Raw genomic sequence first — 24,588 nt, forward strand, 5'->3', positions numbered from 1 at the left:
CAAGAAGCACATCTTAAGCAGTTACTCTCAACTATGCTTAATTTCCAACAGCGTTTATGCTGTTTCAGAAATCTTTTAAACAAGAGCAGTAAATGGTGACCATAACAGAAAAAGACACAAAACTACAATGCACCACATATTAGCTTAATTTGCAAAAGATATCTAAGCATCTCATGGGAAGAGTATGTCAAATGGACAATTTGCACAGTGAATTAGAACACAGCAGGGCAACAACTTTATTTGTTGTACTTTGAAGTTTCCATAACCAAAGGACTCTAATACACAACATTTCATTCAGCTATTCTACATTAAGCTCAAAGTCCTTCCATTTTTCGTTTGAAGAAGGGAATCTACTTCTTCCTCTTCCCATCTGTTCCACCCACAGCTAAAGCAAAATGGTAGAGAATGACTGAATGTGCAGAGGTGTAACTTTGAGCTATATTAGGAGGTAAATATTCTCCACTTCTATATACTGCAGATAGAGGCTTTCAAGAGCTGGAACTACTACTCTTTAATCATCCACACAGTTAAAACCAGGAAAGTTACTTATAAACATGCATTTGCATGCCTTTCACTTTCAAACACTTTTTTGTTAATGCTTTTTCCAACCACCAAGATTTTAAATACCAACTACTTCTTATGAGGACAGGTAGCAGCAGAGAGAGAACAATTTGGACAAACTATATATCTGCCCGAGGATATCACCGCTAAAGAATAACTTTTATCCTAATTTCATGTGATTTCCTATACAATGTGTCATAGAGTCAAACTTGGCCTGTCCTAAAATGAAATACTGAACAGTATTTGAGATGCTGCATTTCCAAAAAAGAAGTTATTCAGACTCAGGAAATTTAAATTTAATACACTATGCCATCAGGGCAATGCAATCAGCTTAATTCTCAATGTAAAACAAGAAAAATATAATGCTCATTTTAAAAGTCACAGGCCACAGCTTCTCCTCACAAGCAGTATCAGCTTTGGTGGCTTACAAATTGTCAAGCATTCTGAATTCTTCTGCAACAGAAAATATTAACGTAAAATGTAAACTATAATTAAGAGAACACTAGCATTAGACAACCCCATGCAAACATAACTCCCAGACTTACTGAGGAATGTACAACGTAAACCACAACAGTAACATGTTTCAGGTTAGAAACAAAGGTATACACCAAAACATGTAAGAAAAGCCTTCTGTCCAGAAAGGGGTAGGTCAAAAATATATACAGCTTACTCAAATGAAATGGAGACTAAAGCATAAAATGAAAATAATTCTTAGCAGTTCTGGAAAGGACATCTAAATTGAAAAGTATGTATTTACACAGTCTACAGTAAATGCCAAGAGTGGTGGGGGGTGAAGGAGAAGAAATATATGCATAGCTAAATCATCCCAAACAGCGACGAGGATTCTTGCACCTTGTTTTGAAACAAGCTTTTGCGTTCTGTGCACTGTCCTGTGAGATGTTCCCCAGTGTTTTCAGTTGTGTCTCCAGAATTCTGACCATCTGCAGAAGCAGTAGCTGGCATTCAGCTGCGATGCTTCATGTACTTCTCCAGCAGTTGCTTTCTGTCTGCTCTGGGATCTCAGTAGGACCATAAAGAATAAAGGCAGCTACACGAATAGAAGAAGAGAAATACACAGCCAACAGTGGGTTTACAGAGAACTTTGAGGAACTGGAAAATATGCCAGCAATTACCATGAGTTTAATTTTAGAAATAATCCACAGTTTCAGAATTAAGCATGTATGCTGCAGTATTTACATGATAATCTCCTGCAGCAAAACCAAATGCAGACTTTTTTTTTTTCTTTTTTAAAAAGCAAGCAGCCATAAATCAAATTTGAAATCCAGGGACGCACAGCAGGACAACACAAAAATCATTTTTGTGGCAACGATTCTCACTGCCTCTTCACAGAGCTGCCAAAGCTCCCAGCTCCAGCTTGAACAGCCTAAATGACAAGTTCCTCACTCAAGGAAACTTAATCTGCCTTTGGCGTCTGACCAGCCACCATGGAAGAAGATGCAACTCCCCTATGTTAATGAATGGAAAGCAGCCCACGCAGATGTCAGAAGGATTTAAATGGAGCATGTAAAAAACACAATGATGTTCTCACACTTGGGAGAAAGCTGCAGAAACTGACACCATGGCTGATGATCAGGCCTTAAAAGGCAACACACAGGTTTCTCTGACACGCAGGGTCAAGGGATTTCAAATAAAACATGTCAAATAACATTTGAATGATCATCATAAATTCACATCAACTAAGCTTTCACCTGTTTGCATGTCGAGGGCACTAGCATTCTTCATCCTATATTCCGTTTATAGCCCGTGCACTAGGGGAACAGCATCAGCCAAACAGCAAACAATTACAAGGTCCTTATAGAGAAACATATGTGAAAACTCTGTTTGATCCTCTCTAACTCTGGAATCATGAATTTGGCTGGAAAACACCTTAATATATTTGCTTGGGTTGTGAAAATAGGGAATCTCAGAAGGATTCAGCCAGGTGCCTGTAACATAGCTTATTAGAGAGGTTTCTCAAGAACATTTCACATTTTTTCCCCTACACATGTATATACACAGATAGGTTTTAGTTTGATACAGCTATAAAACTTACGTATAGGATTTTTAATACACATTCTTTATATGCATTTTGCAGAGCAAATAAGGTTGTCTGCTGTTCTCGAACACCATTCCACCTTTAGGGCAAATGTGGGTTCATTTACCTCTAAAGAAAACCCATGGACAGTCTGACAAACCTGAATTAACCTAACACAGCTGGTTTTGCCCAAGTGACAATTGTGCCTGAAGCCTGCGAATAAAAATTCCCCACTAGAAATTGTGACAGTACATGCCTGTTTTCTCACATGAAAACACATCTATCCAGGCAGATAAGGTACAAAGTCCAATATCCTGATTTTGTCCACTGCAAACCTACTGGACTTTGTGATTAAGTCATACCGCAAGGGTTATAAAGTCCACAAATGTGTTTCAAAAGTTACCTCTAACGTCTGAATTAGGTAAAATAGGTACATAAATACAAAAAAAGCCTTGATTTTATTTTATTTTTTTAGTATGTCTGTAAACTAATGGTTCTTGGAAGGGAGTACAGATTGATATATGAAACTGAAAAATTGAGTTCATAATTGAATAGTGAATTTTTGACATTTATTAAAGGTAGAAACCAGGATTTTCTAGTGCTTATTAAATAAATATTTTTTTGTTCCATTTTCTCCAGAGCAAATAAAAAATTAACACATGTAATTAGGTCTCCTAAACATACACAGCCTCTTATGCATCTGATTAGGCAGATGAAGAGAGATTTAGCTACTATTAACACCCCAGATGTGGTTGGTCTATCTGATCCAATCCATCCTACAACTGATGCTACTGGTAGAGAAGCTGCAGTGAGCTTTGAGCTAAAACCTCCTTCTGCAAGAAAGGGGGAGAACAAAGGAAGTGTGCAAAGAGGAATATGAGACTTAATGTCAAATGGGTTCACAAGAACAACTATGAAACATCCGAACAACTCCACAACACTGATGAGACAACATCAGCAGGAAAAAGACAGACAAGAAAAATAAACAATTCAAAACCAAGATAACCACAAATTATTTGCTTTGTGCAGATAAATGGCTCTGCAGATTCAATCACTTTTGAATAATATACAAGGAGGAAGCAAACAAGACATTCAAAAGGCACCAGACGGTACATTTTCAAATCTGTATCAGAGATTACCCTGTGCTGTACCACTGGTCAGAGTTACGAAAAAAGAAAAGCATGGGTTTGGGGGCTTTGGGGTTATTTGGTTTTGGGGTTTGTTTTTGTTTTTTAAGGTAGTTTTTAGAATAAAATTACAGATGGGAAACACAGCAGTGGAGAACATGAAGAATTTCTGAAAAAAGACTGAAAATGCATTTCTGCAATTTTTGTGTATCAAGACTGTCAAGGGAATGTAATATTTGAAACAAACAGTCTAAAGTGATTTTGCAAACAAAATTTGTATTTGCACTTGTTACCAGTCTTCAGAAATGCAAGACAAAAGAAGAAACTGTTCTGCACATGGATAAACCAGGATTTATCAATCACAGCCTTAGGAAAAAATTCTTTGCATTGACACCACTGTATTCCCCATTGAAGAAAAGGGTCTTGTAGTTGGGATATTAGTACTGCTCCTAAGTAGATGCTCCGTGAAGACTTCAACCAAAACACTTCATTCAGGCAAACACTTTCCTCATTCACAAACATAAGCCTCTTCACAAGCACAGTTCTTTAGCCATTTAAGAACTATTTTGAAGAGCTTCTGCCTCTTAAGAGAAGGCTGCAATAACAGATACAAAAGATCTGAAACTTAAAGGTGGAAGGCAGTATGAAAGTATGTATTACTACATATTTATTTACTCTTATAGGGGTTTTTCAATCCATCAAGAAAAATCAAGATTTGTTTTCAATAAATGGAAATCAGGACAATGATCAGAATCTTCCATCATGCCCTTAACAGGAAAACAAAAGCAAGAGCTATGACTTACTGAATTTTTGGCTCTACCATTTTCCATAATCTAGATACTGAACATAATGGGTCAAGTTTATTTCTAATATAGCTTCAATGATCCATAGGAGTTACTATCAGACAGAAATGAGGCCACCTGTTAACAAGAATCTGAAAGAGGATATTTTTTTTTATTATTATTTTCAGAGATAACTAGGTCAAAATATTTAGTATCAAGGCAAATCTGTATCAGCTCAAGTACTTCTGGCAGCAGCTGCCGGAAAGGAAGAAGTACATTATACACTGGTGCTGTAGCTTTAAGCATTTTAATTACATTATTTGTACATGATGCACATGGAAACACTGGATTTCCTTCACAGGTAGGTTCTTCGGTAAGTAATTTCTTCTTCCCTCCTGCCTCAGACATCACATGAAGAGAAGCAGATCCATTTTTAAATGGTCAAATAAAGCAAAATACCCTAGAACACAACTTTTCCATAACTCTGGCCAACTCAAGCCTCTGCATGCTGCAGGAGAGGAATCACTTCCTCCCCTGATTACTCTGCACGCAGCCAGGCAGGAAGGATCCATGCTGAAAACAACGCCTCATTAGCAGGGAGAGGACACCGAAAGAAGACTGTGGATTGAGAAATTTCAGTAAGTCACTTCTGTAAGTCACATCTGCCACCCAGATTTAGTGGAGGGAAATACTGTCAAGCACAGTTGGATGCTCAACCATCCTGTCATTACTCTGCCTCCTCAAACTTAACAAGCTCAAATGTGCCAAGCCCCCATCAGAGGTACTTCTGGAGCACTGGGAAATTCAACAGAAGTGGCATATTTCAAGCCTACATCTGACATAGAGGCTCCTCTTTGCATGAGGAAGTTTTTATTTTTAATGAAAGATTATTTTTTTTCTTTTCTAAAGACAATGGAAGTTGGTGGGCTAACCCAGTAAACAAAGCACAACTGTCAGCATAGTTTGAAATATTAGTCACAAACAAGTAGTCCATAAGCAGCCAAAATAATGGAGAGCAGTGTCCTAAGAATTAAATTTTCTAGTATATAATACGGGATAGAACACACACCTTTCCTTCAGGGAGCATGTATGTTTTCTAGCCAAACTGTTACTTCTTTGGTATCATTTTGAGCCCCCTATCTCTCAGAAAAATTTGGGGAAAATTGACCCATGTAGTCAAAGTTTTATGGGGGTTAAAAGCAGAAAACAAATAAGTACAGAAAATTAGGGTTATCCCCCCAAGAATAACGTTCTCAGGAAGTCAAACTATTTAGCTCAGTGAAATAAAGGGAAGAGCCCTCAAAGAATCTTGGTGTGAGTCGAGACAGCACATCCCATTGAGAAGTCCTCAAGCACTTGACCGAGAGAGATTTCCTTATTCCCATTTTACAAATGAGAAATAAACAGACCAAATAATCTATCTGTGAAAATTAAAGCACTACTAACCACAAAGAACTCCACCAGCTAACAGTACCTTAAATGCATTTCCATCTGAGAAATATGTGGTCAGCTGAAAATAAGACTGATCTCATAATTAAGCCATAAATATTCATGCTAGAGGTAAAGAAATGGCTAGAAAAATTGGGAGTGGTGGCTTTAGAAGTATCAGGAAGATGGGGTGGGGGTTTTTTTTTGTGTGCTCTTTTGCTCTTGTTCAAGCACAAATTTGCAAAATATGGTCTATAATACCATAATACACATCCCATGCAAGTATGTCAATCAAAAGTGTTCTGCTGCATTTATGTCACACTGAAACAGAAAGCTGTGCTCTTACTACCTAATCTGCTGATAAGAAGACCTGTAGTCATGGGGATAGAGGAAAACATATTATGTTGCTCTAGGTAGGCCCTTCTACCTGGATTGCTATGTTACACAGACTTTTAACTCTGCAGTGTAGTCTGTTGTCATTGATTGCTTTTGCATCACGTATACCAGTTACTGGAGAGTAAGAAAGCTCCCTTCCCACTGTCAATTTTTTTATTCAGGAAAAAAAAAATTCAAAGCAATGTAAAATACAAATTCTCCATATCAAAATCTGAGAACTCGTGGTCAAATGCAAAGAGTTGGCAGCTTCATCTGGAGCTGCAGTGTAAACAAAAGCAGAAGCCACGAGGGAGAGGCATTCTCAGTGAATCACTACCACCTGGTATGACTGGTGGGGTACCAACTCCTTCCAGCAAAGTCTCAAGACTGAGCGTGTGAACCCACATATATGTATCGTGGACTGACACCATATTTTAACAACAGAAAGTTCTGCAGCAAGTCCAGACGAAGGAACTCCCACCTTCTCCCTTGATTGTCATTCCCACCCTCCCTACCATGGCTCACCAGCCCCTGAATTACACTGGCACAACTCTGTGGGGCCATGCTGTGAACCCAAACAGGGAACTGTTCCAGCTTTAAAAAGACCCCCAAAAATAAATGTATGTATTTATTTAATTCACAGCATGATCTCTCAAACTATTGTTCTGGCATAAACTGAGGGGTGGAGTGGCACAGTGTGGTGGGAACAGGGATACCTTATGCCAGTATTGTTGACAAACATTTTGGGTTGTGCAATAATGGCCTTAGGAAGTTTTCTAAGTGCTCCAAGCACTAAGCTCTTAGATTTCCAGTGCCTGGTGGGTCTTAATATATACTCTACAAGTAGTTTCTAACTTCCACCCTACTTTAGACTCAGCAATGTCTGCTTTAGAACCATCAAGTATGGTATAAAAGCTACCTGAAGGCAAGAGCTCTATGAATAGCCCAGTCCTGCCACCCAGTCTCCTCACAGGCCGCCCAAATCCAAAGAAAGGTTCAATTACTTAAGTCTCACTTGCTAATAAAAGCAGGGAATGGTAGAGACTTTCCAGGAAGACTCCAATTACATGATGTTGATCACATAAGGTCATAATAGACAGGTGGGACACCTGCCAGGCAAGTAATACGTTCACAGCATCAAGTGGTTGCTTCAAGTCCTATGCTGTAGTTGTGCCATGATAAACAGCATAGCATTTATCTTCCTCTCTCCATGAACGGGCTGTAGATTCACTGCCATTCTCTCCTGGCTAACTCGCAGTCAGGCATGATGTTCTACAGTGAATACTCTGCTCAAGCATACTATCTTCAGGACTAAGTTTAATTTCAAGCACTGCAAATACCACAGAACAGACGAATGCTGCTGCTAAGTTAATGTGTAAAAGACGATCCTTTCTTCAATAAATAAATAGAGTATCTGTGTGCATAGAGAAGGGATCCTGCTCAGCTGTTTGGACATAAATATTGACCTCAGGACAGAATTTTACATGCAAAATTTGAGATTTTTTTCGTTCCTGTTGATTAGCCACATGTGAATCAAGTGCGCCAGCTTGATTAGATGCCATTCTGAGCTGCACAATCCTCCACATGCCTTGTCAAGGGAGCCAAGGCTCCAGCCGACTAAGATTCTTAAGCTCATTCCCTGGACCAGGCGTGTTAAATAACATCACCTTGATTTTCGAGCACCAAATTTTCCCTTCTCTGCTCTGTTGCTTCAGCTGAGGATGGACAACAGCAGCACTGCTCTACTTGCGAAGGTATGGTCAAAATAAGCAAAAGTAATAGAACCCATGCAACCTCTTACACTAGTAGAGGTAACTGAAGATAAATACTTAAAGCATAGTTCTAATATGATGGAAAATATACATTCACACAGGAAACTGCTTTTCAGCCTCAGCTTTAGGTCATCAAAACTATGTGACACAGGATTAAGCAAAATAAAGAGCAAGTTAATGTGTAAACAGGAGTCCTATGTAGCTTATTTCAACATTAGCACCAGTGAAATCACACTCTAAAACTTTCACCTAAAAGTCTCATAGCATCTAAAAGCATTACTTAATTCAAACCACTAAAATCCAAAGTTAAGTGAATGATCCCTTTATTAAAAGACTTGAAGTACTTAAATGTGGTTAGTTATTTTCCTTCATGTCCTTTGGACATTTACTGCTGTACATCAGAAGATGATATAGGTCCTGGTGCAAGAATTTCACACCATCAGTAAGAGCGGAGCTGCCCATGGAGTTGGTCAATGATTTAAACATTCTAGGAGAGGAAGTTTTGGTCATCTCACCTTATGCAGCTGTGCTTTTATTGTTAACTTGTTTACTCAGTGTTAGCTGATTGTAACGGAATACTAGCTTAGACACTTTGGTGACATTATATAAATTTTGCAAATGTGAACAAAGATTTATTTTGTTGTTTGGTACACAATTTGTGAGGAAGACTGGCCATCTACTGCAAAGCAACCCAACGGAAAGGTCGGGAACAGAAGCTCCAGCCCTCCAGTCCTTATATTCTCTGCTCTAGTGGGACTTCCTTTATTTCACTCCTCCTAACGCGAGTAAAAGGCATTTTTATGATCCTCAAAAACCAACATAACCGAATAATCACTGTCACATGAATAGTCTTACAAAATCACTACATTTTTGGGAAACACATACAGTAGAGAAAGTCAGTGCTTCCCTACACATTCAGATGAGAGCCTGAAGCCTGCTAGTATATGGTATAGCTGCCTATTACAGCAATAAGCTTTTCAAAAAAACACTATTTTTTTTTCTATTCTTTGAAACAGCTCCCTCTTCTGGCATGCCCCTTCCATACTATGTTTAAGTACCATGCTTCATTCCTTACCAATTTTTAATTCTATTTTGTTCCTAACACTCAACAAACCCCATATCAGTGTTAAGGCACTTACTGCAGAGTATGGCTGTGAAGGCACGGAGAAGGTACCTTAAATGACAGCTCTCGAAAGAGTGGCTACTTCTAATCAACTATTTATCTAAGATTATCATACACTTATCTTTACTACCTTTTGAAGCCCCCAAATCAACCCAGATCAGAATCCACACCTGGACAGGGAGCCTGGATGGCCAGTCCCTTGGTCACATTTGCAGGATGACTGAAGTCAGAAGAATCACCTGAGATCTCCTAGCCCCCCCGCTGCTCATGTACGGTCAGCTACAGCAGGTTGCCCAAGTGTTCACCTAGTCAAGTTTAGATTAGGTCTACAGCTGGAGACTTCACAACATCTCAGGGCAACCTGACCTCTCAGTAAGCCAAAATGCTCATGGCAGTGCCCATCCCTAGCTGCTGATTATACAAAGTATGTAGGAATTTATGCTTCTTAGTAGAGCATCTTAATTAAGGTGTTTAATATTAGGCTGGATAAAATTGGGCCTTAAGAGTCCCTTTGTGAACTAGGTGACATGGACCCAGCCTGACTCTGAAAAAAAACCCAAACAAAACCCACAGAAACAAAAAAACCCCACCCCCAAAACCCAAAAAGACCAAAACAAAGCAAACCACAGGAGAGCTCTCATAACCAGGCTGACAGCGACAAAACTACAGAGGTAAAAGATGTGGTGAGGCAGCACAGACATTTTTTCCTACTGCTGATGTTCTGGCACTATTCAGTCAAAAAAAAGCCCAAACCACAAAACCAGAAAGAGGAAATAAACAGCTTTTACTGCCTAATGCATTCAGATAGAATAGGTTCTCCACTTTGTTCATAGAATTGTTGCTGGAGCTCATCCAGTGACTGTGAGCACAAAGTGTCTGGAGCAGAACACAACCCAGAACCCAGAAGTCCCCTTGCCCAGGAAGTAAAAAGTCATCTTTTCTCTTAAACTGGCCGTCCATTTCCAGCAGCATTCCCCTTTCCTCCAGTTGTATTTCAAAGGCAGACAATGAACACTACCATGCCTTGGGGGAGAAGACACTGGCTGCTTAAAAAGTAGTGTCTGAGAGGACAGAAGTACCTTCCTTGAGTAACTCAGTGGTCTCTACTCCAAAATCAGATTTTGCTTCACATAAACAGTTCTGATCTACCTTCTTTTAATTGATTTAACCACACATTAAGTAATCAGATTCACATACAGGATTCTGGATGACATTCTGGTCAAGGTTGTCAGAAGCTACATACTGCAACCTGATCTGCCGATACTATGAGTCCTTACTAGATCTAAAGCAGTTCTTGCAGATGAATGGTTATAACATACAGGTTACATACCAACAAGCACATTTAATCATATAAATTTTGTACAAATCAAAGCACATTCTAAAACCAAGCCGAATAGGAGTAAACATGCTGTACACAGTTTGCAGAATGAGGAAATAGATTCTTTTATTATTAAGCAAACCCCTTGCTCTCAGTGGTGACAGCAGACCTCTGCAGAACTATTGATTTCAGTGACTGCTGAGCAGAGTGAATGATTAACAACTTAAAAAAAGCTGTTTTAGTGGGAGCCAAAAAGCCAAAAGACAAAGGAACTAAGCTTCAGGGCTATGCAATTAGTTTTAGTGTAAAGTATTACTATATAGTGATTCTTAATATAACTTTTCTTACGCAAATGTTGAGAGTGATGGTTGTTAAATATCCAAACAGCAGGTGAAGACAAAGCCAGATAATGTATTGAAAGCTTTTCAGAGTCCCTACATTAGTCAAAAACAGAACTTCAAAGACTTTAAATCTAACAAGAAGTCTCACTTCAAGGGAGAACATATTAAAAGACTTGTCATAATCCAGGCAAATTATTTGCATTATTTTCACTGCTGAAAAACAGTTAGGTAATCTACAAGTGACAACGGTCTTGTTGATGTAAGTACATGTAACTACTCCTAAGAGAAAATCAGAATCCAAACTCTCACTTTCTGCTGTGCAGCAAATCATAAGCAACTCTTGACTCTGAGGATGAGCTCAGGAGATTAAATCTTTATACTTTGAAAAAAGTGTCTGGTTAAGTCCTCATAGGCCTTAAACATCACCAAGTCACTGCAGGAGTCAGTAAAACAATAAGATGATCCAATAACCCAGCAGCAATCCAACTGCAAGCAGGCAGATTAAGAAACTTGGCAAGCATAGGGAGCACTCTGCATGCATGCCAAAGAACTGAATTCTGAAATTATTTCTGTATATTAATGAACGAAACTTGTGTAGCATGCTTTATCACCAAAAATGCTATTTACTTTATGCATTGTCAATCATGAACTAAGCTTTCCGAGTACAAGATGGCAAATAACAGAAGTGCCTAGTCTACAGCAATTGCAACAAAAATTACGAAGCCTGGAATGAAGGTATTGCAATGCACTCCTGCAATGAAATGCAAGGAAAACTTGATGAACAGCAACATTTCATGAGCTAAACAGCACAGTGGTTTTAAAATTTGGACTATATCTATTTACAAAGTTAAATGTTTCATAAATACACAGACACAAATAGACAGATACTCTTAAAACAGTAAAAAAAATATTCCATTACACTTTGTGGATCCTGGTTTTCAATGAACCCAAGCAACATTAAATATTGCTGTAGTATATTTCATACTTCACTGCTAATTTTACACTAAACAAACACTGCAAAAGGGAAAATAGCCCTTTATGACAGAAGAGGAAAAAAGTAATTCCTGTCCTTTCCATAACGCCTACATTTCCAGAAAACCATGGACCTGATCCTTCAACTGTACACATTTAATTTCTCATTGAATTTAAATCTCATTGATTTCAAGAGAAAAGAATTCATATTAAGAAAGAGAAACAGGTATACACATATATTCTGGACCAAGAGAAAATTGAGCCTTTTAACACAGTAAACACACTATTACTCCTATACAGAGGTTTTGCTTACACAAGGAAAAAAACATTACGGAAACGAAAAAGTGCACGTTAAACATTTCAACTAATACAGTAAAACTTCATTAAAATTGTAAGTTTATACCAACTGCCATTAATAAAAACCATCAGTTTGTAGTTAAGTGAGATGGAATACAGAATGTGCAGAGGAGAACTGCTTCAAGCACAGTGAGCTATCAGTCCTCAGGAGGCAGAATCCTGTCTCAGTTAAAGGCAGTGGCAATTTTACCATTGATTTCAGAGTAGAAAAATGCTTCCTCCCTCTCCCCCCTTTTTTAAAAAATGTCAGACCAGAGTGAAATCCTCCCCCTTCTGAAGAAATTTGACTAAAACAGAAAAAGAAAATAAGTATACAAGATTTATTCTCAAATCTCTTGCAACAATTTGATTCCAGCAGCTGAGAATTTTATCATCTTTCTCTGCTATACCCAACCCTGCTTTGTCTGATTACATATAAACAAAAATCATATGCATGAATTCCATTAAGACTGGAGAAGTATGTACCAGAGCAGTTTAATACGCAGAACAATTTACCACATGCAGCAGGACTGACCATGTTCGGTTCAGATCACCGAACACTTGGCTGTGCATACTCTCCTTTTGAAGTGAGAGTTGCCCTTGTGTGGATATTTCTTTCCTTGACCTGTACCAAGCTATTCTTTTGCCCCTCTTCATTTCATTCCACTAAAAAAAAATCTCAACTAGGGATACATGCCTTTCAAGTGTGAAAATCGCTGGACTCCAGAAGGGCTCCACATTTCATACTCGGGAAGTTACCCAAGCACGAGGGGAATGCTATCTAATCCTAACTGTTTAGGTACACGAACATGTTGCCAGATGACCCAAACGTCCAGATCTCTCCTACGGCTGTGTTTTTTGTGTTGGCAGACAGAATTTCCCTTGAAGGCTAAAAATGAGGCATATACCAGTAGGAAAAAAAATCATTTGATTTATGAGAAGCAAAACTGCATTATGTTATGCCAGGTCCTAGTCAGCTCCCTGCCAGCCACAGCAATGAGCTTGGGTAACTGGATTCACTACTGAATTCAGGTACCTAAAAGGAAGACAGCATTATTGTGGTTGCTGTGTTTTTTAAATGTTTTCTCAGTGAGAGAACTTCCAGTTTGTTACCACCATAATTCTGAAATAAGAGTAAAACCATAAATCAGCTGCTTGCAAAAGCTTGCAGACCATGACAGAAGCACTCTGAATAGATCACTGATGTCTATTTCTGGATATCTATCTAGTTAGTGTAAGATGTTATTAAGCAGTCTTCACAGAACTGTTCTGCAGCAAATAAGCTCAGTGTAGCCCTGCCACTACATTTACTTGCATGAAGTTTCCTGTGATGAATATGTAGTCCATAAGTCTGTTTGACTCGGTATATTTTGAGCAGAATAACTTAATGCCTTGCTGAGGTACCTTGCCTTGGATGCTAATGTTTGACACTGAAGACTTGGATGCTCTTCCCCTACAAATCTTCCTACCAATATAAGTCACCTTTACAGATTTAGCCTAGTTACAGGCTCTACTACCAACCCAAACACAAGCGCATCATAACCTGAAGACTGGCAAAAGCTCTAGAACTCAGGGGGAAAAAGAAACACTTAACTTAAGCCTTCCAGAAATGCTTTCACTGGAAGAAAGCAGCAATTGAAAAGCATCAGATCAGGCTTGTGCCTCTGGAAAACTGTTTGACAATTTGGATCCACGCAGATAGCTTTTTACTAAAAGAGTTACACTATGCAGGATCCAGCTTAAAAAGTTGTTCCCATGAAAGAGTAGCAAGATGTAATCATAGGAGGTTTTTTCCTTCTTTTCAGTTAGGGAAAGAATATAAACTTCACTGTCACTGGGTTAAAAGTTACACCATTATTCAACTCCAGAAGGCAAAGGCATAAAATCATTGTGCCCAAAGAAACTAACATAAAATATTCCATGGGGCTTCCAAAACCTTGCAAAAAACTGAGAAATGGAATCTGTGCTCTCTTTCACCACTAAGCAAGAATCAACCCGCACACCTGCCCATTAACTGCAAAAGAACACACTCTAACAGAAACAGTGAGGCAAAGATGTGGACAATCAGGAAGCATTATTCACACCACTAATTCTTGGTGAAATAACAATAGTATCCAAGGTATTCAAATAAACCACAGGAAGCATTAGAAGCCTGCAAACTCTTAAGGCAGTGAAAGAGTTGCAGTATCTGTGCTTGAGCGGGCTCAAGCTCTACTTTTGCTAATGGCAGAACTCTTACAGTTCATTGGCAGACTGCAATGAATTTAGTACTTCTCCATCAATTTTAACATATACTAAAACAAAGTTTAGAGCTTTCATTTTAAGATGACCAGATTTAAATAGAACCCAGAACTATATGATGTTCTCTGAGATCAAGAGGCTTATCATAAAAATTCATGTGCAAAAATCTAAGTAAAAAGAAATTTACTATAAAAAAACCCCTGCAACTTTAAGAAACTACTGGATCCAGAATTTTCCCTCAAATATTGCAACTCATCTTTCAGCTGGCACACAGATGACATTGCAGTACCACTTCAATAAGCAAGAAATAAACGGAAGGAGATCAATGGGGAAAAAAAAAAAAATCCACAATGCTGTCAGCGACATCCTAATTTCTCAGTTTCACCTTACAGCACTGTTATGAATGCAGATAACAGTAGTAATCAAATATAACAAAGAAATTGCACCATTGCAATACTATTGATTTTTTGGCCATATGCATGGGCCAAATTCTACCACTTATCTAGTGAGATTTTTTAAATTGAAACCAAACATAGTTTTTCCAATCATTGCACTTCTAGACTTAAACAAAAAAAAGACCCTTACCAGGAATAATCATGAATAAAAGCCTGGGTAGATTTTTACTTTCATCTTTTGAGAGGTCTTTCCAGGGCCCACACTTTAAGACATGGGTAGCAGCTCCACAACAGTAGATAAATTCTTCATGCAATGGGACTGGCTCTTCTGACGCTGACTTCACGTTTGCTGTCAGACAGAATAAGATACTGTTATAACAGACTAACAAACATTTACATAGCTGGATCTTTGCTATTACACCTTCCCATAGAATAATTGCAAAAAAAACCAAACTACCCTCCCCAAACAGCTGTAAATACCAGTAGAGAGAGGCCCAATTCAGTATTTCACGTTTGAATAGGTCATAGAAGTTGATTCATGTTATTACTATAGGAGAGAAAGCATCTTTCAGTTACTGTCACAGAAACGTACGGTGTTGAATTGGACAATAGGATCTATTCTACCTTAAAGGCAAATAATTTTAAATTTCTTATTCACACCATCCACTGAAAAGATTCAGCTGAAACCAATTTGAAGGCAAACAAATGCAAAAATACCAAACAAGCAGAAGTACTGCATGAATGTTTTCACAAGTTCTGTGTGCCTCAACTACGGCAGCACAGCACCACTTTAAAAATACCACCAAAAAAACCCAACAAAAACCCACCAGAATAAAACCCAAAAGAAAATACCAGAGGCCAAAAGGAACATGCTAACTACTAAGCAACTAGTTAAGGATAACATTAGGCCTTTCAAGTCTTTTTGCTTAGTGTAAAAGGCCCATTGATTTTTGAGTATAAGGATCCAAATTCTATTTCCTAGTCAGTCGGTGAACTTTTAGGCATGGAAGCTGAAGCCCACGATCTATAAAGTTCGCAGGACCATAAGGTGGGGGGCGCTACCTTCACAAATAGTCACTGGAAAATTCTCAATGCTACACAGCTTGAAGGGAACAGATCTGAATGAAACTAAGTAATGACACTCAACTACATTAAAAAAGTACACTCCTAGAAACAACATTTCCTGACTTCCCCCAGTTCTAATCTGAACTTTTGAAAGGTTGAAGTTAAACAACAGGCTGTGCAGAAGAGACAGATAATGTTTTCTTTTGAACTAACAAGTACCACCTTGAAAAAAATTGAGTATAATACAAATAAAAAATGCTTCTGGAGGGAAGGGAGAAGCATTGTTTAATACTTTTAATTACTGCACGTAATTAAAATTTAATTCTCTGAATTAAAATTTTTTCCCCACCTCCCTAGCTCACACCCCCTCTCCCAAAATATTAATGCCAACAGAGATATCTTTACTTCTTCATTATTTGCTATACTATTGCCTTTAACTTACAGTTACTGGAACAGATGTAATTGAGGCAAATTTCATCAAACTATAATACAGTAAATTTTTAATGCATTATTCCTGCTTTTATTTCTTGACTATTCAAAGCTGAAAAAAGTCAAGAGCAGAGCTCTGACAGAGAAACCCAGTTACATCAACAACCAAAATAAACATTAAGCTTGTCCTTCCTTTTCTGAGGCACTTTGGATTGCTTTACAATCCAAGAAGCAAAAGTTACAAGTCCTTACCCAAGAAAGTAGGTTTTAGGCAAAGGTTCTGATTATGAATCAATAAAATCAGTTGTAAAGTTCCATTTTGAATTGATTTCACTGAACAACTCCAAATGAAATCCCACTGAGAATTCTTTATTCACAAGTAGCATTTGCAACATAAGGTCATAAATTAAGCAACGAAAAACGGAAGCTCAGCAACACATTTTGAACTGGAGCGCTAGGCTTTTCAGGTTCACACAGACTCTTGTAGTAGCTTTGGTCCAGTTTTTAACTCATCTTAACTTCTAATTTCTAATATGCGCAGTGTTGCAGCACCTGAAAGCAAGACTGCACACTAGAGAAGAAAAGGTTTTCTGAAAAACTGCCCATCTGAGAGAACCCTAAAGGGTTTCCTAGTACTAACTCTCTATATAAATTGACAGATTTTTATCTATTTATTGTTGGGGTTTTAATCGGTAACTTTATGGCCCCTAGTAATAGAAATAGTCTGATGAGAAAAACAGAGAAAAGACAGTGGCTATACTGCCAGGTTACTACTCAGACCTGTTTTAAGATAAAATCAGTAATACCCAAAAATACTTCTGGATCTCCTTCCCTCTTCATAAATGAAGCTTTGAAGAACGGTATTTCCATTACAGGTATCTATCTTTGTCATGAATTGCCTGCATTTCCCCTAGAAATATCTTAAGATGGCCTATCAATTTCCAAACACATTTAATGGGCAGAGGTCTTGAGAGATGAGACTTCTATCAGCTCAGTCAGCTGGCAGAGAGGGCACAGCTTGTGCTGCAGCTCTAAGAAAGCCAAGGAGAAGACAGAACCACAAACTTGATCAGTGCGAGTTTCAGAATTCTCACAGTGGAAAGTAATAGAGCAAGAGAAAGCGACGGAACGATGTAGGAAATCAGGCCTTACGACATCCCATGCAATATTTTCTTCCTTCTCTCCAATCCCTGCCCATAAACTCTCTAATCACATTTTTCTATAGAAAAATACTAGAAGAAAGACAACTTCCATCAACAGTACTAAATCTAGTAAGGAAACTTCTGCTAGAACACATAAACAAGGGCTTTGACTTACAGGGTAGGGCTTTGGCACTAGATTAACACACCCTTAATGTAGGTGTCTACCTGAAAGCAAACTCCTATTAATAGGATACAAAGATCTAGGTGACAGCATATGGACTGATTAGTGAATAACCATGAGACCAGCCACTTGGTTTCTACCTCAGGATGAGACAAATGATCCCCTAGTTAGCAAAGCCTATAACGAGAACTTAGACATACACTTGCACTTACAAACACACACATATATTAGTTGTCTTATTACTGAGCTGGATTCCACCTACTGTCATGGTTTCAGATAGGCATCTTTGGAAATGGAGTTCTCAACAAGCAGCAGATTATTTCTGCCATACGACTAAGTCTCTTCATATTCATCTTTGCTTCAACTGACTTGAAAGTAAAATGCTGACAGTAAAACTAAGTTTCCTTTGCACACACTGTGCTTAATTATTTATGCAACTGTCCTGATAACATATTAACTGCTCCATCCTACACTGTTATTTGGACTTGACATTTTATTTGGGCATAAGAAAATTTGTGATCTGCATCCAAACTAGCATTTAATGAAAGAATTGTCACAAACTCAGTCTAGCACCGCATAATGTAACCAGAGTTAGTTGATAGAGATTTGGTCTACAAACTACCCAATTGCAAGACAGGACAAACAGGTTGGTGTGCCTGATCTGAAGAATGATGCTGACACCTGGACAATAAGACATTATGCACACTCAGCAAGTTTGTGCATAATACCAGATTGAGAGGGGAAGGAGGACACACTGAAACACTGGAGGGCAGGGCTGCTATCCCAATGGACCTTAACGGGCTGGAAAAACAGGAACCACATGAAATCCAAGGGCAAATGGAAAGTCCTGTACCTAGAATTCAGTAACCCAATGCAGCAACACAGGCTGGGGGCTTGAAGGCTAGGAAGTTACTTTGCAAAAAAGACACTTGTGGGTAACAAGTTCGAAACGAGTCAGTAGTGTGCCCTTGCAACCATAAAGGCCAAGTGTATGCAAGCCTGCCATAGCAGGAGTAGCCAGCAAGTTTTGGGACGTGATTATCTTCCTCTGCTCGGCATCGGTGAGCCTGCATCTGGAGTATCATGTCCCATTTGGGACTCCTCAGTATAAGCAAGACATCAACACACTGGAGAGAGACGGTATGGATGACGAAGCATGTGATGCACGTCCAAAGGACAAGGACCAACAGTCAAAAGTTGCAATGCAGGAAACTCTAAGGTTTCAAAGAGGTTTCCCAACATGCACAAAGAAGATTATTAAATAATGGAAAAAGTTGCCCAAAGAGGCTGTGGAATCTTCAACCTTGGTGACATTCAACGCTCGACTGAACAATGCTTTCAGCAACCTGACCTATTTTGCCCTTTTTGAGAAAGGGGCTGGACTACACCTTAGGGATGACCTACAGAAGTTGGATGTATGTAAATTCATGAGACTGGACAAGATACACCTGAAAGTGCCAAAGAACTGGTTGATGCAACTGCAAGGCTAATGCTTATCAAAGAATCACAGTAAAACAGGGGAGCTCTTGATGGCTAAGGGGAAAAAAAAAAAAAAAAAAGCCAAGAAAAAAATATCTAAAATCATATCCATTTTCGATCAAGAAAGGTAAGGAGATGCATCCAAGGCACTATAGCTGGCTCTGCTGAGTCTTTTGGGAAAAAAAAAAAAGTCACAGGAGTACGTATTCCTCTAATCACATAAAGGTAAAGGCGTTAATCCAGAATAGGAAACAAATGTCTCAATGGCAAATCATGCTCAAGCAACATGACCAGCTTCAATGATAAAATACCTGGCTACAAGAATGAAAGAAAAGATGTAGATGTAATGCACATTGTCTTATTAAGACTTCTGGCACTGTCTCCCACTGAGTTCTCCTTCCCAGGCTAAGGAAACGCAGGCTGAATGAATTGACTGGCATAGTTTGAAAACTAACTGAACAAGCTGTCAGCTGAATGTAAAACAAGTCAAGTAATCTTGAGTCAATATTGGAGCCTATAAAGCTCAACATTTTCATCAGAAACTTGGATGATGAGACAAAAAATGCAAACAATACTAAATCATCTGGGATGGTGGATACAGACAGAGCAGAGCTTCAGTTCAGAGGGTTGTTTCCTTGCGAGCCTTAAGGACTGGGCCAACAAATCCCTTACGATGCTCAACAGTGGAAAGCACAAAGATCTGCATCTGGAGCAGGCTTCAGAAGCAGCTCAGAAGTAATTGGTTGAGTAGCAGCCCCGCTGAAAAAGGTAAGTTTGTCATGACGGATGCCAAACTGAAAGACAACAATGCGCCCAGTTTTGTTCACTCCACCAGGTCAAGGACACAGGGAAATGTGGGAGCGTCAAGTAGATGACTACGCAGAGGTTGAGCAGCCTAGAGCACAAGTCCTCTAAGGAAAAGCTTTATGAACTGTGCTTTTTTAGTCTGCCAAGAGGAGGATAAGCTGTAATCAAGTAACAACCCAGAACTATTTGAAAGAGACTTGCAGAGATAACAAACTCTTCTTTGCAATGGCAGATGGTAAAACAAGAGGCAACAGCCACAAACTGTGCCTTGACAGTTTAAGACATTAAAAAAAAATTTCTTTGCAGTGGAACTTCTTTTGTTGGTGGTTTAAGACTCAGCTGGACAAAACAATAATTTTGGTCTGGACAGAAGGACGGACTAAATTTTCTCCCGAGTTTTCTTTAAGTCAACTGTTTACAATTCTTACAGCCCTAAAACACCAGAAAATGATAAAAGGTGAGGTGTAACAAGGGTCTCAGCCAATATTTCTAGTACCTTAGCAAATGCAGAGGGCTTCATGAATTCAGTAGATGACAATAAGTATATAGGTCAGAGAAAAGGAATCTGAACTCAATTAGCTTCCCCGAAACATAGGAAACTGAAGTAAATGTATTCCATGGATTAGCTGTACCAGCTTAAATAAAAAAGAAACACTGCCCTACTTGGTGAGCTTATGTGGCTGAATTCAGTATCACAATGCAAAAGAATAACTGGAACAACACAAAGCGAGATTCCTTCAGCTGCCTGCTATTCTAAGGCTCTAACAATTTCTGCAACATCATCCCCAGAAAAGAATCATCCAGACCTGACATAAGCTCCTTGATTTGCAGACTGGAACTAACATGCTCATAGCTAAGAACTAGAAGCAGAAGGGGCAGACTGACCGACCTGGTAGAAAACCTGCAAAGATGAATAAGGGGAGGAGGGGAGGAACACAGGATACTTAGATCTCATCAAGGATTTCTTTGGACAAACTACAGACAAACTGGATGCCAGATTTTCTACAGAAAAACAGCAAACGTAGGCCAAAGACTTCACAAGTTGTTGTGACATCAGTCACAAATCTTCACCAATTCTGTGTAAGAAAAGCAGCAGCAGCAGCCAGTAGCACATAAAACTGAAACATTTCTTCATTGTACATTACAGTACAATTCTCTTTCAAAGTGATATGATGGCAAGGATTTGCTAGTCCCTTTCACACTGGTTCTGAATTAGTAAATGAAAACTGTTAGGTGTTATTTGTAAAAATGAGCAAAGCTAAAAAACTAACACTATGGACATACCAAACGAAGCAACGCAGTTATATTAAATACCCCCCTCCCTGCCAAACATCTATACCTAAGCCATCTCAAAGCAGCAGGCTGCTTTTGCCTAAAACAAATGAAGCAACTAGGTGGCCTTATTTTCAGGGATCACTCAAAGATTTAGCTGATTCCTTCAGTTTGTTTTGTTCCCGTGTCATTCCCCACATGCCCCTCCCTCAAGCAGTAAAACTGCCAGGAGAATTTCACTGATGACTGTGCAAAAATATCTGTGAAATGCGTGGAAAAGGGGTACAGATTACTCATGCTTAGAGCTGCAATGATAAAAAGCTAAAGTGCAGAATGAAAACTGGAATCAGTTTTCATTTCTGAACTTTGTACATAGACACCATACAGGGGACTGTGCATAGACCTAAGGAGGAAGAAATCTAGTTTTTAGAACTGGACCTATATCATCATCATCACAAAATTTGGATTTCATTACCACTAATAACCTTGTAGCAATCACCAAGAAAGTGTGTACTGTGCTGGTGGAAGGGAAGCAGGGAAAATAACTTCTAGGTATCCATTTTGTACTGGACAAGTGGTCCCTTGTCAGTACCAAACCTCATAAAACCAGTTATTGAGCCAGCTTTTCAGCAAAGCAGCGCAGGACTCACAAATCAAAAAAGCGTTAGCTTGGAAACGTCTAGAATTTGTGGATCCAAATCAGGAATAGATCCCCCATGAACTTTGTTCCATCAAGGTGCTTTGTTCTGGTATGAACAATTTGAAAGAGTTTCAGGGGTTAGGAATCAAGAAATCAGAAAACATTTTCAGATCCCACAATGATATGTGTCTACATCGATCTGGTACAAAATTATGGCCCACCATAACTTTTAACCAATCTTTACATCTTACAGAGAGTTTTGGCTTTAAAAACTTCAGCATGTATTAATGACTGAAAAAAAAAAACCTGATAAGGAACTTGTTTTGATTATCGTAATAGAACTATTACAGTAGTCTTGGTCTTGATTTCCACACTACTCTCAAGAGGATGAGGCAGCAAATGAAAGACTTCCAAGGCAATCAGGTACAATGGCAACCTTTATGAAAGCAGTCACAAACTTGAACGCATCAACTGTTGGTCTACAGCACTCAACATAGTCAGCAAGGGGATCTGACATTTCATTGCTGTTCTGGCAACAAGACACTAAGTTTTATGTCTGGTCTCTTTTTCTCCTTTGAGAATCACAGACCTCAGTTTTTGTTTATGCTGATGCTCATTTAACAAAGGTCTCAAAAACCCAGTTATGCTTGCCCCGTGCTCAAATAGCAGAGTTTATGTCCCTTGTTACCAGGTAGATCAAAAGGTGCTCCCTTTGCCATTGTAACTTTAACACTCAGTTAACACATGTAGCACTGGAGTCACAGCAAGCATAAGTAAAATCTGGGAAGTTATCCCGGTATGGTTGAGTGTCCCCTGAAGCTTCATACAATACCAGCAACTACAAATGTACCCAAAAGGAAAAAGACATGACATTCTAAAAGTGGAATCTATTTTATCAAACATATTTCATCATACAGTGGAAGAGGTCCTACATATCATGTCCTGTCAATCTATTTAATCATACTCAGATGGTAACTCTCACTTTTTCAAAAGAGCTAAAGCATCACAAACTGTATGTGAACTGTTCAGAGCTACCAACACGAAAATGACTCCAAAAGAGTGCGAGTTCATTTGCGTTTGTTTTTTTCTTAAAGTAACTTTATAAATATAACTTTTTTTCTTAAAGTAACTTTGTAAGTATAATTACTGTGGGGAATCTCACAGATTAAAAGTGCTAGCTATACTCCTAGCAACTCCCTCATTTCCCAGTTAATACGCAAGCCTGATGATAAAGCTAATAATGTTGATGACCTAAAAAGAAATGAGCAAGAAACTTATTGCTTAAAGAAACAAGCACACTCAAGGACTTAATGACGGTTTCATTTGCATGAAAACAAATAGGATTGTTCAATTTAGTGTAATACGGTGTATTTTCCACAACAGAAAATGGGATTTTGGGCAACTTTTTAGTCCCAAAGGAAGAAAAAGTTGTTCATTTGCACATAGTATTGAGATCTACTAGACAAACAAAGGAACCTTCAAAGACAGCTTTCCTTTCAAATACTGCACTGAAGTATTGGACCAGTGGAAAATCTTGCGGAGCTTAAAACCGAAATCTCATGGAGGAATAAACCAAAGATGGTGGGCATGAATAACAGTTGGGCACAATAAATATATGTTCTGAGATTAGACTGCAATGTTAACAAAACCTTAATCAAGTAAAGACAGAATTTCTATGTGAGAGAATATAAAAAGCTTCTGCTGAAGTATAGTGCCTTCATGGTAAAGAAGGTTTCCTGGCAGAAAACTATGCCAGGTTTCATCTGATCAGCAAATTTCACAGAAACAGCAGATTTGTATCAAGAGAATCTTGTAAACGAACTTTCCCAGCTGCCTGCAGGAAAACCAAGCAAAAAGTAAAAATTCTACATTAAAAAATCAATGGGAAATAAATCACAGCTTGGAATGGATAGCATGAGAAAACTGTCACAAATACAGCAAAGTCTGCAAAGTATGCTATTTGTTTAATTGTTTACTTGAATGTGGATTATGTTGAACATCAGTGTTTTGGAAACCACTGGGCAAAACTGAAATGCTACACCGTGATTACCGAGGGTTAAAATCTTGCTCAAGCTAGAGATGGGAATGTTATACTTCATGAACAAGAACCCATCATGCTTATGTTTGGATACAGAGGAAAGAAACATTAGTGGCCTTCAAACTTCAGCGTATATCACTGTCCAAAACAGAGCATGTTCAAAATTGAACAGGTATGAATTATGTGGGAGAAGAGTTGACATGGCCTTTCACAGGGTGTTGTTTCAATAGGAGAGACAGAAATAGCAGAATATACTGCAAAAAAAGTGAAAGACACATGCACAAGAAGAAATTGAAAACGGTATTGAGAGAAAGAAAACGTGTGCATGAAAATAGGTTTGCTTGTAGTCTAAGGGCTTGGAAAAAATGCTTGCTCACTAAACAAAGATGATGCTTCTTGGCCATTTGATTCCTGCTATCTCGATGGAGAATGAGAACTTTGCATTTTTTCAAAAGAAAAAAAAAAGTCAAAGAACTATTTGGCTCTGCAACTACATCTTCTATAATCTTATCTTTTCTCCTACATCAAAAAACCTACAAGCCCCATATTTCTGTTGGATAGCCGTTTAAGTCATACAGGCAATTTGGACAACATTCAAAACAGCACAAAAACGCAAGAGTTTAAAGTACCAGTTAACCTATATATTCATTTAAACCACAGCACCCAAAACTTGAGGATTTGAAGAAACGTCCCTCTTTCAGCAGCAGTAATGACAGGCAAAAGTAGTAA

General features: G+C 38.6%; 1 protein-coding gene across 1 annotated transcript in view; it reads right to left on the bottom strand.

Annotated features, from left to right (window-relative positions):
• LDAH (lipid droplet associated hydrolase) overlaps positions 1-24,588 on the bottom strand; it is a 165,508-nt gene that overhangs the window by 93,995 nt on the left and 46,925 nt on the right. Inside the window, exon 5 of the mRNA XM_086460479.1 lies at positions 14,997-15,155. Coding sequence (XP_086316605.1) covers positions 14,997-15,155 — 159 coding nt within the window. The remainder of the gene's footprint in view (positions 1-14,996; positions 15,156-24,588) is intronic.

Source organism: Leptosomus discolor, chromosome 2 (assembly GCF_034619465.1).
Source record: "Leptosomus discolor isolate bLepDis1 chromosome 2, bLepDis1.hap2, whole genome shotgun sequence".
NCBI classification, from domain to species: Eukaryota; Metazoa; Chordata; class Aves; order Leptosomiformes; family Leptosomidae; genus Leptosomus; species Leptosomus discolor.